Here is a 15,593-nt window from a genome sequence, read left to right as displayed (position 1 = left end):
AATAAACAGTTTTTTTCTATTTCAAATTTTGTTTTACCTCTTTTGCTTTGTAGCTTTTGCGGTGCTAATTCTAGAAAATATAGTCCAGGGACTGATAAAGAAAGAGAATGGGGAATGATCGCGTAGCGGTGAATAATGGGCAGGTGACCGATACCAAGATCGAATGGGCGGTAAAGACTCTCCTAGTTTCAATCGTCTGGCCCAGATAGTATATTACCTGCGCTATCCTACAAATTTTGGGTAGAGCGATCAATTAATGGTTTAATGTAAGGTTCGATGAGTGCGTAGGACTGAATAATGTACCCCACCCCTAGAGAACTGCTCATGTAATTTTCCTACCAAAAGCGTGGACGATTGTTCTCATATGTATCTCAAAGACTATAGGCCTATCAGCCTTTGAAAGGCTGATAGATGTGTATATAAAGCGCAACATAGATGAAAAAATGTTCTCCAAAACACCCTGCGTACAGTTTTGTTTTCTTTGGTTTCGGAGTTGAAAAATTATAAGGTTTCATGATTCAATCACAAAAGGTTTGCTCGACTGACAAACTTTTTGACAATTGCAGCCATTTTGCTCCCAAATCGAACTGACATCCGTTAACTGTGTTGTTTCTTTGCGATTTTTGGAAAAATATCAGTAGTAGAAATAGGAAGCAATTAGTTTACAAATTCCCGATAAGTACTGAACTGCATAATTCCTTAGAACATTGTTATTCATTCTATGTTGAATTAATTAACTATGCTGTGGCTGAACATAGGTTTTATGAAAAGTACGGACACCAAGAAATCGTGCACTTTCGTAAGCCTATGAACATACAAAACCTAAACCAATTCAAAATTCATCGTTCAGCGTCAAAAAAGCGAGTAGTAAATCGATTCATGTAAAAATGTCATTAGTAAATAATGAAGATGCCATAACGAAAGGTACTCATTGAGCATGTTAACTTATTCACTCCGTATGTTCGGAGCATTAGTCTGCATTTAAGAATTTGTGGAAACGGTTTATATTTGGAATATTAGGTATATACTTATTTGATATATTCCAACCTCATGAGGTAGTATCAAACGAATGTGTTGCGAATATTCTAAATTAAGGGTTTATCCGGAACACTTCCATAAATACTTAACGGAAAATAGCTTTCCGAAATTTCAGAATAAAAAGGTGGATACTCCCTGTGTAGCAGGACCGCGCAAAAGCTTAACTCTTCCGTCAAAGTCAAGGCCGGAATATAAAGTTCTAAGACAATAATCAATTTTCTTTTATTTTGTTGTCAGTTCATTGCGATGCTTAATAGAGTATCACCCCATGTTGGCTGCCTGTTCAAAATCGTCCTATTTTTTTTTTTTTTAATTTTCATTTCAGGATTTGTCACAAAAAAGAATTAGATTGAAGAACGTCTTATCTCAGAATGCGTTTCATTAAATCGCTCTTATGTCAAATTGCATTGAACTTATACTCATATAGGGAGTTTTTGAAACAAAATTTGAGATAGTGTATTTTTTAATAAAATTCCAAAGTACCGCATTCTTCGAACAAATTCTGAAAGAATGGCCAAACCAACATAACTCTTTATCAATTCACGAAATCTTAAGTAGAAAATTAATTGTTTTCCCCAAAACCTGTTGGCATTTACAAATTTATTATCACTACTAATATACTACTAAAGTTACTTTTCTACTACAATTTTCGATGAAGGGGATTAAATTATTCCCCGTTTTCCTTACTTCGTAAAGGCATCCCGTCCAGATTTTTCAATTAGGAGTGTCAAAGCTATGTCGTCGTTGGAGAAAAAACGTCTAGTAATTGAATCATGATACGGTTTCAAACAGTGACACTTATAAACAAATGAGCCAAGATCATGCATTCCGGAATTGTTGTATTTGTAATCGAATTTGAAAAAAAAAGTTTGATGGCGTAGCGCTTTTGAAATATTTCGATTTATTACATTTTTCTCATATTCCACTGCCAGTGTTCGGAGTATTTAAAACTGCTACATGAGTAAACGACTATGCCGGAGTAAAATTTATATTTTCGGAGTATATTTTTTCTTCCTTTTTTGAAAGCGGGCGAACAACTAACATCAAACTGATTTGGTGGCTTGGCAAAATTCGATTGTGTTTTTGCCATGAAATGTTTCTCAGCAAAAAAGTTATTTGCCTTATCAGATGCACATGGAGTCGGCCTAAAACGTGTAGGATGACCAGTTATGGCTCCCATTAGCACACCATATTCTGAAAGAAAAGTGGGCTCTATCTCCGCACAGAGTGTGGGCGAAGACGAAACCGATACCCCGATCGCCGATGATGACAAACACGCTCCGGCATCCAACTATGGCGAAGGAAGAATTTCAATATCCCGGCTTAAAAATCACAAGGTGCCAAGTAATGACGGGATACCCGCCGGGCTGTTCAAAAAGGGAGGTGAAGAGTTGGTGTAATACTTGCTGTCATCGTGGCACTTGTAGCCACGTCACTGTCTATAAATTCGAGACTGTGAAGGATTTCGTCTATTTGGGAAGCAGCATTAAAAGCAAAAACAATGTTGGCCTAGAAATCAAACGGAGAATAACTCCTGCCAACAAGTGCATCTTTAGGCACTTCAAAAGTAAAATCCTCTCTCGACGAACAAAAATCCCGCTCTACAAGTCACTCATCATACCTGTCCTGATCCGTCATGCCGGCGGCGTGTATCGAAGGAGGTATAAATATGATGGCTATGTATATGACCTTTTCGCAGATATGACGATAGTGCAGCGAATAAAAACAGAAAGCTTCGCTAGCTAGGTGATGTTATCCGTATGGACGAAAACGCTCCGGCCAAGAAAGAAAGTAACCACAGTTTGTAAACAGAGGAAAGTGAAGACCTTCATTGAGTTGGGAGAGGCAGTTGGAGGAAGATTTGACCTCGCTTGGTGCTCCCAATTGGCGCCTGTTATCGCAAAATAGGGTTAGCTGACTTCGGTGTGCTTGTCGTAAGAGGCGACTAAAATTGATTCAAGGGGTTGTGTAGCACAACTCTCAAGGGTTGCCAGCGCAATATATAGCTTCTCCAACCCAATTGTCTCACCTTGCCGTGGCGAATCTTATTTCATTTACAGCCGAGGCTCTGGCGACCGCCAAGTCCTGATAGTTCAAGGGGGTGGGAGCTCGGTATGGCCTAGAAGGTTTCATGTGGCCATACCAAATCGTTCCCGGGATTGTCGGGCTAGTACCTTTATGGTGCTTGTTACTGGAACGTACCGGATCTGCATCCGGCAAAGGAGCACCAATATCAATAACACTCCCCAAGGCCTTGGGGGAGTATCCTTATCGCTACAACAACAACAACATTACGGTTACGGCTTCGCAGTTGAAAAATAATACGGTTTCAAAACGTGACACTTTAGGTTTTGGTTTCATTCTTTGATTGTATACATACTCAATCTATTTGCGTAGATCCGGGGGATATTTTGATACTCAGTTGAGCAGAGCTCACAGAGTATATTAAGTTTGATTGGATAACGGTTGGTTGTACATATATAAAGGAATCGAGATAGATATAGACTTCCATATATCAAAATAATCAGGATCGAAAAAAAAATTGATTGAGCCATGTCCGTCCGTCCGTCCGTCCGTTAACACGATAACTTGAGTAAATTTTGAGGTATCTTGATGAAATTTGGTATGTAGGTTCCCGAGCACTCATCTCAGATCGCTATTTAAAATGAACGATATCGGACTATAACCACGCCCACTTTTTCGATATCGAAAATTTCGAAAAACCGAAAAAGTGCGATAATTCATTACAAAAGACAGATAAAGCGACGAAACTTGGTAGATGAGTTGAACTTATGACGCAAAATAGAAAATTAGTAAAATTTTGGACAATGGGCGTGGCACCGCCCACTTTTAAAAGAAGGTAATTTAAAACTTTTGCAAGCTGTAATTTGGCAGTCGTTGAAGATATCATGATGAAATTTGGCAGGAACGTTACCCCTATTACTATATGTACGCTTAATAAAAATTAGCAAAATCGGAGAAGGACCACGCCCACTTTAAAAAAATTTTTTTTTTTTAAGTAAAATTTTAACAAAAAATTTAATATCTTTACAGTATATAAGTAAATTATGTCAACATTCAACTCCAGTAATGATATGGTGCAACAAAATACAAAAATAAAAGAAAATTTCAAAATGGGCGTTCATTTAATTTGTCTAGGATACTTTTAACGCCATAAGTCGAACAAAAATTAACCAATCCTTTTGAAAATTGGTAGGGGCATAGATTTTATGACGTTAACTGTTTTATGTGAAAATGGGCGAAATCGATTGATGCCACGCCCAGTTTTTATACACAGTCGTCCGTCTGTCCTTCTGTATGGTCGTTAACACGATAACTTGAGCAAAAAACGGTATATCTTAACTAAACTTAGTTCACGTACTTATCTGAAGTCCCTTTATCTTGGTATAAGATATGGCCGAAATCCGACTGTGATCACGCCCACTTTTTCAATATGGAAAATTACGAAAAATTAAAAAATGCCATAATTCTATACCAAATACGAAAAAAGGGATGAAACATGGTAAGGTAATTGGATTGTTTTATTGACGCGAAATATAACTTTAGAAAACACTTTATAAAATGGTTGTGACACCTACCATATTAAGTAGAAGAAAAAGAAAAAGTTCTGCAGGGCGAAATAAAAAACTCTTAAAATCTTGGCAGGTATTACATATATAAATAAATTGGCGGTATCCAACAGATGATGTTCTGGGTCACCCTGGTCCACATTTTGGTCGATATATGGAAAACGCCTTCACATATACAACTACCACCACTCCGTTTTAAAACTCTCATTAATACCTTTAATTTGATACTCATATCGTACAAACTCATTCTAGAGTCACCCCTGGGCCACCTTTATGGCGATATCTCGAAAAGGCGTCCACCTATAGAATTAACCCTCATGCCCTTTTAAAATACTCATTAACACCTTTCATTTGATACAAAAATATTCTAAAGTCACCCCTGGTCCACCTTTATGGCGATATCTCGAAAAGGCGTACACCTATAGAACGAAGGCCCACTCCCTTTTAAAAATACTCATTAACACCTTTCATTTGATACCCATACAGTACAAACAAAGTCTAGAGTCGACCCTGGTCCGCCTTTATTGCGATACCTCGAAAAGGCGTCCACCTATAGAACTAAGGCCCACTCCCTTTTAAAATACTTATTAACTCCTTTCGTTTGATACCCATATTGCACAAACGAATTCTAGAGTCACCCCTGGCCCACCTTTGTGGCGATATCTCGAAACGGCGTCCACCTATGGAACTAAGGATTACTCCCTTTTAAAATACTCATTAACACCTTTCTTTTGATACCCATATTGTACAAACAAATTCTAGGGTCACCCCTGCTCCACCTTTATGGCGATATCTCGAAACGGCGTCCACCTATGGAACTAAGGATTACTCCCTTTTAAAATACTCATTAACACCTTTCTTTTGATACCAATATTGTACAAACAAATTCTAGGGTCACCCCTGGTCCACCTTTATGGCGATATCTCGAAAATGCGACCACCTATACAACAACCACCACTCCCTTTTAAAACCCTCATTAATACCTTTAATTTGATACCCATATCGTACAAACACATTCTAGAGTCACCCCTGGTCCACCTTTATGGCGATATTTCGAAACGGCGTCCACCTATAGAACTAAGGGCCACTCCCTTTTAAAAGACTCATTAACACCTTTCGTTTGATGCCCATATTGTACAAACAAATTCTAGGGTCACCCCTGGTCCACCTTTATGGCGATATCTCGAAACGGCGTCCACCTATGGAACTAAGGGTTACTCCCTTTTAAAACACTCATTAACACCTTTCTTTTGATACCCATATTGTACAAACAAATTCTAGGGTCACCCCTGGTCCACCTTTATGGCGATATCTCGAAACGGCGTCCACCTATGGAACTAAGGATTACTCCCTTTTAAAATACTCATTAACACCTTTCTTTTGATACCCATATCGTACAAACGCATTCTAGAGTCACCCCTGGTCCACCTTTATGGCGATATCTCGAAAAGGCGACCACCTATATAGCAACCACCACTCCCTTTTAAAACCCTCATTAATACCTTTAATTTGATACCCATATCGTACAAACGCATTCTAGAGTCAACCCTGATCCACCTTTATGGCGATATCTCGAAACGGCGTCCACCTATGGAACTAAGGATTACTCCCTTTTAAAACACTCATTAACACCTTTCTTTTGATACCCATATTGTACAAACAAATTCTAGGGTCACCCCTGGTCCACCTTTATGGCGATATCTCGAAACGGCGTCCACCTATGGAACTAAGGATTACTCCCTTTTAAAATACTCATTAACACCTTTCATTTGATACCCATATCGTACAAACGCATTCTAGAGTCACACCTGGTTCACCTTTATGGCGATATCTCGAAAAGGCGACCACCTATACAACAACCACCACTCCCTTTTAAAACCCTCATTAATACCTTTAATTTGATACCCATATCGTACAAACGCATTCTAGAGTCAACCCTGATCCACCTTTATGGCTATATCCCTAAATGGCGTCCACCTATAGAACTATGGCCCACTCCCTCATAAAATACTCTTTAATGCCTTTCATTTGATACCCATGTCATACAAACACATTCCAGGGTTTCCCTTGGTTCATTTTCCTACATGGTTATTTTCCCTTATGTTGTCACCAAAGCTCTCAACTGAGTATGTAATGTTCGGTTACACCCGAACTTAAGCTTCCTTACTTGTTTTACATACTTTTCGATCTTCTGAAGTCGGCTATATCTTATTTTCTTTTAACACAAAATACACACACCTGCGTACATTTGTAAACAATTTAATTCATTATTAATTACGCAAATAGAACGCGTGAATAAATTCATTAAAATATTTCTGTGGTCTCATCCTCCTTTGATGCGAATATACTGGATATGAGACCATACAAGATTTTCGGAAATTTTTTATAGACTTCGGTCTTATTAGATCAGCGATTTGTATTAGCTTCTAATTTAGATTAACTGTTTACTTTTTATATATGAGCACGTACGTGTTTTGTAATATTAATTCGTATTTTTTGTTTTATTCTTTTTTATTTTTTCTAAGTAGAAGCTGATTTAAGAAGTGCAATTTTGTTATATTCAAAAATTTATGTTTTCGTGGAATTCTATTTTTATTCATTTTATTAAGTAAAATTTAGTTAGTTCCATAAAGTCAACAATGAGTACAACACCTGTTTCAGTGATCTCATTGCGCGTGAAGCCTTTTCATGTGTATACATCTGCACTTAGAAACATAATTCACAAAGATAAAAAGACATGTAGGCGAAATAAATAAAACTGTAAGTTTGGCAAATGCTCCTTAGATGACCACGGAAACGCGGAAGTTGCTTTTTGATATCTGTTATTTTGTGTAAGTTAAAAACTGACTCTATTGATAAGTAGGGGTGCCTTAAGGTCAACAACCTTAACGTCAATTGGTTAGGTTAGGTTAGGTTGAACTGGCCGGCCAATAAAGACCTCACATAGACTGAATGTGTCCATAAAGTTACCAGAATTTGTTTGACGACCAAACGGAAGAACCCCAATCAGGTGCCAAGACATACATATTGTAACGATTTTAGTGCTACTCCGCTTATTTGCAACCTTCTACTAATGTTCGAATCACTAAACTGTTGATTAAATAACTCTAATATTCAATAATGCAAAAATGGTCTTTATTAGACTACTTAGAGTACTTCATAATAACACTTCACATGCAATAGCGTGATTAAATCAAACTGATTACTGCTTACTCAGCTTTAACTCCTTTTATACTCTCTGATGTCTCGTTCGCATTCTTCTAGGCGCTTCTTCTTCTAGAATTTACTACTTATTTACCAGCTATAAACTACAGATGCACGATTATAGCTTCTCACATAGCCATATACGCGTGTGTATGTGAGTGATACTCCCACCGATGATTGCATACTTTTGTGAGTAGCTCAGATATATGCATGTGTTTGTGCGTTTCTCTCCGCTGCTTGTACGTACATATGTGTAGACATAATGATTGATTTGTTTACGTAGATTCAAGTGACTGCTTAGTATCGGCTTAGAGATGATAGTATGCCTTAGTGTTGCTAATATTCGTGACAATATTGTGACGAATATTCACATCACTAAGTAATACTAGCATCCCTAATCCGTATCGTAAGCAGCTACTTGTATGTACGTAAACAAATCAATCATCATTTACACATATACATACAAAGCAACAGAGAGTTACTCACCATCAGCCGAAGTAGTACTCACATATACACACGCATATGGCTATGCGAGAGAATATAAACTACAAATATACATGTACATATATGGCTGGTAACCAAGCATGAAGTTCGCGACCTTAGGAGAAATGGGTGAACGAGGCAACAGAGAGTGTAAAAGCAGCGAAAGCTGAGTAGTCAGTAATCAGTTTGATTTAAACACGCAATTGGTTGTGAAGTACGTGATACTGAAGTATAATTGTACTACTCCCAAAGTAATCTATAAGTTTGCAATACACAAATTGGAGTGATTTATTCAACAGTTTAGCGATTGGAACGTTAGCAGAAGGTTAGAAATAAGCGGAATTTCCCTAAATTCGTTGCAATATGTTATAGATAAATCCGTCCTCTTGGCAAATACTAGCAGTTTTCTAGCACCCACCTTAATTGCTGTCTCGAGAACTCTGCCGCCCCTAATAGCTGGAGCCTTAACCTGGCGAGCGCATGATATAAACACAGAACGTTCTAAACCGTTTCTTCCTGCAGCTCACACTTGCTGTTACTGACGAGGCCTAAGTTATAAGCATGTGACGCCAGAAGGCAGTGTCCAGTCAGTATGCCCATCGTGAGCCTTAAGTTATCTCTCTTCAGAGATATGAGCCATTTTGTGAGTCTAATATCGTAGGCTTTGCACATGATCTTAGAAATTTTGCAGCCCACCGTTTTGTGTACGCCTTAACTGCTTGATGGATCATATGCAACTCCTGTCTCCTTTTGATTTCTCCCAAACGGATTGGGACGTCTGTCGTCGACTCAGCGAGTGTTACCCGCTCCTCTGCCAACTTATCGGTCTTTTCATTACCTTCTATTCTTTTATGTCCGGCAACCCAGTAAAGATGCATGGCCCGGCCTGAGCAAAGTTTTTCCAATGCGTGGGAGACTATTGCCTTAACCGCAGCCTGACTATCAATATATATATTGACGCAACTGCAGCTTAAGCACGCTTCCTCCAAAATTTTTGCCGCTTCCTACACTGCTATAATTTCCTCCTGAAAAACGCTGTCGTAATCTGGCAGCCTGTAGGATCTACTTATTTCTGGATCTATACAGTAAACAGCAGACCCAACTCCTTCCATTAATTTGGAACCATCCGTATACACGTGTATATTATGTTCTGCCATTTCTGCACCCCAGCACCAACCCTCCGGCTCAATTATGACCCTAATATCTCTTACGAAGCTCAGACATGGGACCGTTTGTCCGGTAGTAGATGGCGCTATACTGCTGTGGCCATAAGGCCTGCACGCAAGCTGCCCCGAGGCATTAAGCCTTGTTGCAGTTGCATACGCGATGTTTTTGGCCGTTAGGTCTGGAGGCGGGATGTGTAGAATGGTATGCAATGCTGCTGTTGGGATAGTTTTTAAGGCTCCCGTTATGCTAATCATTAATACTCTGCATACCATTTCAAGTTTTTTGGTGTGCGTACTTTTTTCTGTGGCTGTCCATTAAAGAGGATCCCCATAGCCCCATAGTAAAGTATGGTCACAAAGTCAATTAAATTTGACCTCATGAAACGATCACAACGTCCAATTTCATATGATTACAATGTCAAACATATCGACATTATGACCATCCTCTCTTTCGTAAATGATACTGAATTCAACTCTTTTTTTATCAAGTGACCATAAGGCCAATTATTTTGTTTCGCTCCTTCGCGTATTAAAACGTTAACAACTGAATAGTGATTCCTTTGAAATATATAGAATAATATTCAACTAAACGTCTTGCCAATCCGGTGGATGTGTTTGATGTTTTGCTGTTCTAATATTTTTGCATATGGTTATGGTTCTTTTCGCATTATGGTCATGTGGTCAAACGAAAATTTCCCAAATGGCCATAAAGTCAAATTAAGAAAGGACTTTTAAGTCAATAGACCTTATGACCATTTGAAGTGGTCGTAACGTCAATTGACCTAATGTCACCGCATCGTTGATACAGCGATTCGGTATAATTTGTATGCGTACTGCGTACTGGATTGATTCGGTGTTTCTTCCGAGCTGAGATATGTCTTCAGGAGGAAGTGCACGTATACACAAGTCTTTTGTAAATGGTTTTATTTAGCTTGACTTGATAGGCCGGCCACACGGCCGTTGTGAACGAATTTTGTAATTAAAATTTAAGTAACTTCCCGATAAGCTACAAGCTTGAAACTTGGAATATAGTTCAGAATCCGATGACAATGCAATAATTTGAAAGAAAAACTCCGATAGGTGGCGCATGGATCGAAATATTTCAAAAAATCGTATTTGTGGTCCGATTTGGCTCATATTTGGAACACATAATACATACATGAATAGAAAGCGACATATGAAAAAAAAATCGCCGACAGGTAGCGCAGGGAGCAAGATATTCAAAAAATCGTATTTGTGGTCCGATTAGGCTCATATTTGGAACATATATTAGATACATGAATAGAAAGCGACATATGAAAAATCGCCGCCAGGTGGCGCAAGGAACGAGATATTCAAAAAAATCCTATCTGTGATCCGATTAGGCTCATATTTGGAACACATATTACATACATGAATAGAAAGCGACATATGAAAAAAAAATCGCCGCCAAGTGGCGCAAGGATCGAGATATTCAAAATATCGTATTTCTGGTCCGATTTGGCTCATATTTGCAACACATATTACATACAGAAATAGAAATCACTTCATGAAAAAAAATCCCGCTAGATGTGGGAAGAATCGAGGTATTAAAAATACTCATATTTGTGGTCCGATTTGGCTCACATTTTGGAACAAATATTCCATACAGCCCGGTAAGTGACATCCAAATATTTTGGAGTTCGAGGAGGGACAAGCATAAGTGGCGCCGAGTAGAGTAGAGTCTTTGGAAGGATTATGTGACCTAGATTGTAACAATTTGTCAGGAAAGAGTCCTTGTAACAGTGAGTCACTAAATGAACTAAATATAATGAGAAATAATAGGCAATTAAATAACGACTAAAAACTTGAAAATAAAATAGTTAAAAAAAAATTTTTTAGTTAAACGGTTTTATTGAAAACAATACTTACTTGAAGTTATAATAACACTAAAAGCTAGAAAATAATTAGGTTAGCTCTGCTTACTCCAAACTGGAAAAAGAAGCGGTAAATATGGGTTTGATGGTGAATGAGAACAAAACGAAGTACCTGCTGTCATCGAGCAAAGAGTCAGCGCATATGCGCCTTGGCAACCACGCTACTGTTGGCAGCCATAATTTCAAAATAGTAAAAGACTTCGTTTATTTGGGAACCAGCATCAACACTAGCAACAACATCAGCACTGAAATCCAGCGAAGAATCAATCTTGCCAATAAATGCTACTTTGGACTAGGTAGGCAATTGAAAAGTAAAGTCCTCTCTCGGCGAAAGAAAATCATACTCTACAAGTCACTTATCGTACCCGTCCTGCTATATGGGGCAGAAGCATGAACCATGACAACAGCAGATGAAGCGGCTTTGGGAGTGTTCGAGAGAAAAGTTCTTCGAAAGATTTATAGACCCCTACGCGTTGGCGATGGCGAGTACTGAAGAAGATTTAATGATGAGCTGTACGAGCTATACGCAGACATCAACAAAGTCCAGCAAATTAAAACGCAGCGGCTGCGCTGGCTAGGCCATGTTATGCGAATGAAAGATGATGCTCCGGTCAAGAAAGTGTTTCTATCGGAACCCGCCTATGGAAGCAGAGGTAGAGGGCGGCCCCCACTCCGTTGGAAGGACCAGGTGGAAAACGATTTAAACTCCCTTGGTGTGACCAATTGGCGCCGGTTGGCGGAACGAAGGAGCAACTGGCGCGCCTTGTTGGACGGCCATAACCGTTTAGACGGTTAAGCGCCAATTAAGTAAGTAAGTAAGTATTGTTTTAAATAAAACCGTTTAACTAAAAATTTTTTTAAAAATTATTTTATTAAATCAGTTAAGTGACTTAACTTAAGTCCGTTAACCGTACTGACCAATTTTTTTGTGGGCAATTCAATCAGCCAACTTTTTCTTGGTGTTTGTGCCGTCATTCAAGGACGGAGTTGCAGTATTATAGAGTTGTGATTTTTCGTTCATTTCAGAGATTCGGTTCTTTCGATTTTTTCCTGATGAACGAACAAGTTGTTCATTTTGTTCAAATTTGTTACCTGCTGCTCGCACCCGCGAAAAAAGCCAGCAAGTATAGATGGGGGTGTGTATGCAGAAATGCTTTGTCTAGGTATATTTAAATGTGTTATGAATAAATAAGTTAATATATATATGTATAATTAACTTCAAAAAAAGTTACAAATTTCGGAAGATCCAGGAAATTGAAAGAGTACAGACACAAATTGTAAATATGAACTATTCAAGTGTAATAAATGTAATAATTAGTTTCTTACAAAACATGTTTTTCATAAATAGTCCATGCATATATTGTTGTAGCAGTGTCACACACAAAGATGACCACACATATCTTTAGTGTAAGTGGCATCATCGACATTCGTGCTCACTGTGAATTTCTGCGTATGTATGTATGAATTTACAATATTCGCGAACGAGAAGAGAGAAAGAATAACACTAGATAAAACGAACTAAAAGAACAAATGAACTAAAAGAATAAATAGAACCGAAATCGAAGATCTAGTTCACTTGTTCATTTGAGAGACCCGGTCAATTGAACAAGTTCAGAACGAAACGACCCAACTCTAAAGTATTAAAAGTGCTTCCTCCCATCCAATAAGCGCGATCATTAACGCATTTTCATCGCAGCATCTAATAGAAGGCCAAAGAAACTGGTAGTTTTATAAGGGTTGTGCTGTACTGTAGGAATGTTGCTGTACAGGGCATTGGTTTCACATTACAATTGTGCAGATGGTTGGTGCCAGGTGGGGACATATAGGGAGGGATAAGGATAAAGACAGGAATAGGAATATAAATATAAATATGGACAGGGATAGGGATAGGCTATGAATAGGGAAAGAGATAGGAATAGAAATATAAATATGTACATGGAGGGATTTACCTCCACGAAGATACAGGCCGATCTTCTCTTCCACTTTGCGCAATGCTTCTTATTAATTTTCACACAAATTTGTGGCGACTCCGGACGAAATTGTCACCTCGACCCCGCTTAGAAAATTTTTTTCTAATTGAAAAAGCGTTTTTCTAATTTTCATAAATAGCTTTGCCCGGTACTTCAACCCACCAAGGAAATTCAATGTTAGTTCGCGATAACGTCTGCCGGGTCTGCCGGTCTACTTGTAAATAAAAACAAATAAGGAAGTCTAAATTCGGGTGAAACCGAACATTACATACCCAGCTGTAGACTTGAAATGCTGTTGTTGTTTGTTTTGTGTGCTTAATAGTGTTACAAGGCTGCGCTTTAATACATATACATATGGTTCTATTATGAACTAATTTTTCTTCGAGTTATGGCTCCCAAAACGTAGAAAATTCCTTAGTCATAAAAGGGGCGGTGCCACGCCCATTTTTTTAAATTTGAAGTTTTTTCTATTTATTGTTATAAATCTACTTGGGAAATGAAATACCATTGACATAAAGCTTTTTTTTGCAAAGATATAGCTTATTTTATTCGTCCACGACCCTTTTAAAAATCTTTTATATAAAAGTGGGAGTGATCTTTAACCGATTTCGTAAATTTTTCATCAAAGCATTCCTTATAGTAAAGACAACCTCTCTGCCAAATTTTGTTACGATAGATTTAACAATTTTTGATTTATGATTAATAACATTTGTAAAATTGATTTTATCACAAGTGGGGGGTGCCACGCCCATTTAAAATATTTTTTAAAATTTTTATCAAGAGTCTCAATATCAGTCCACACGTCAAATTTCAGGTTTTTGTGTTTTCCAAAATGTTATATATATAAAAAGTCCGATTTCGCTAATTTTCAATACCAGTCTATTCTGGGTCCAGATAAGCTCGTGTACCTAATTTGGTGAAGATATCTCATTATTTACTCAAGTTATCGTGTTAACGGACAGACGGACGGACGGACGGGCATGGCTCAATCAAATTTTATTTCGATACTGATGATTTTGATATATGGAAGTCTATATCTATCTCGATACCTTTATACCTGTTATCCAATCAAAGTTATAATACCCTGTGTACAAGTACAGCTGGGTATAATTAAATAATGTGTGTACTTTGTAGGCATCCAAAGCTATAAACTAATGTTGACGAGATTTTCACAGTAGATTAACGTTATCACACGGTATTTTAAGGGCTGGAAAAGTTAGCCTCGGCAGCCCCCTACTAAGAAGAGGTAAAATTCCCTATTTCTTGACTAATATGTAACAAAGAGAAGAAATGGAAGGAAAAGTGTGATAACGAGAAGAGGAACCAGAAGAGGAATCTAATGTAGGCAAGCCGATTATGGGGCAAGGCAACGTCTGTCGGGTATGGTAGACACTTATGCAACAACAACATAAAATTTCTTTGGCACTTAGCTTCTTTATTTATACAAGAAATACATTTTTATGCTATTTTTTTATGTTCGGTTAACAGATCGCAAGTAAGCAGCTTAAATATTTAAGAGTTTAGAGTTTTTCCATAAATACTCTCGAGTTTCAGTGAATTGCAGATTTTTTTCTAATAAGATATTAGTACATATGTAAATACATACATACAATTAATTATTGAATTTTAATTAGAAAAGAGAAAGATGTCAATATTTAAGCATGATTATTAGTGGGCTTTGGTGAGAGACCACCCTTGCGAGGTGACGGTGCTGTTATTTTCATTGGTGATTTCTTTAAATTGATAAAGCCTAACTCATTATCAGGCGATGGCGAAGAGGTGGCACCAGAGTTCCGCCTTGATGATGTTGGTCTTACATTTGTGTCTAAATGACGAAAACTGTAAAAGAAATAGAAAGCAAGATACTTTACTTTAGAATAAAAAAGTTACAAATTGATTTTGTTTTTTATCAAATCAGTCGAATGAGTTTTTGGAATTGTAACGGAGAAAATTTGGAATCAGCATACATATTAGCGAGAGAGACCTAAAGAAACTCTCTCTGTGTAGGATTTAATTAGCCTATCACTCAGGAAAATTCACGGAGACGGCTATTCATATCCTCACAGAAACAATTTAATAGGCTTTAGAGTTTTAAAATATAGCCCTCTGCGCTTTTATTGACATTTCGGGGGCTTTCGATGAGACGACACATCAAGCTATGATTAGCAAGTATTTGCGCTACACAACTCCTTGCATCAATTTAATATTTAAGTCGGCTCTTATGATAGGCATACCTGCCTCGTGTAT

General features: G+C 37.9%; 2 protein-coding genes across 7 annotated transcripts in view; one reads left to right on the top strand and one right to left on the bottom strand.

Moving 5' to 3' along the window:
- Nucleotides 1-15,593, top strand: part of Rpp25 (ribonuclease P protein subunit Rpp25) — a 175,932-nt gene that overhangs the window by 88,830 nt on the left and 71,509 nt on the right. The gene's annotated exons all lie outside the window — the stretch shown is intronic.
- Nucleotides 14,821-15,593, bottom strand: part of Tdc2 (Tyrosine decarboxylase 2) — a 65,323-nt gene continuing 64,550 nt past the window's right edge. For all 5 annotated transcript variants that reach the window (XM_067775499.1, XM_067775497.1, XM_067775496.1 and 2 more), the window contains one exon: nt 14,821-15,185. In XM_067775499.1, coding sequence (XP_067631600.1) covers nt 15,002-15,185 — 184 coding nt within the window. In that variant the 3' untranslated portion in view covers nt 14,821-15,001. The remainder of the gene's footprint in view (nt 15,186-15,593) is intronic.

Source organism: Eurosta solidaginis, chromosome 3 (assembly GCF_040869045.1).
Source record: "Eurosta solidaginis isolate ZX-2024a chromosome 3, ASM4086904v1, whole genome shotgun sequence".
Classification (NCBI taxonomy): Eukaryota; Metazoa; Arthropoda; class Insecta; order Diptera; family Tephritidae; genus Eurosta; species Eurosta solidaginis.
The sequence above is the reverse complement of the archived record's forward strand: the minus strand, read 5'-3'. Positions and strand labels throughout refer to the sequence as shown.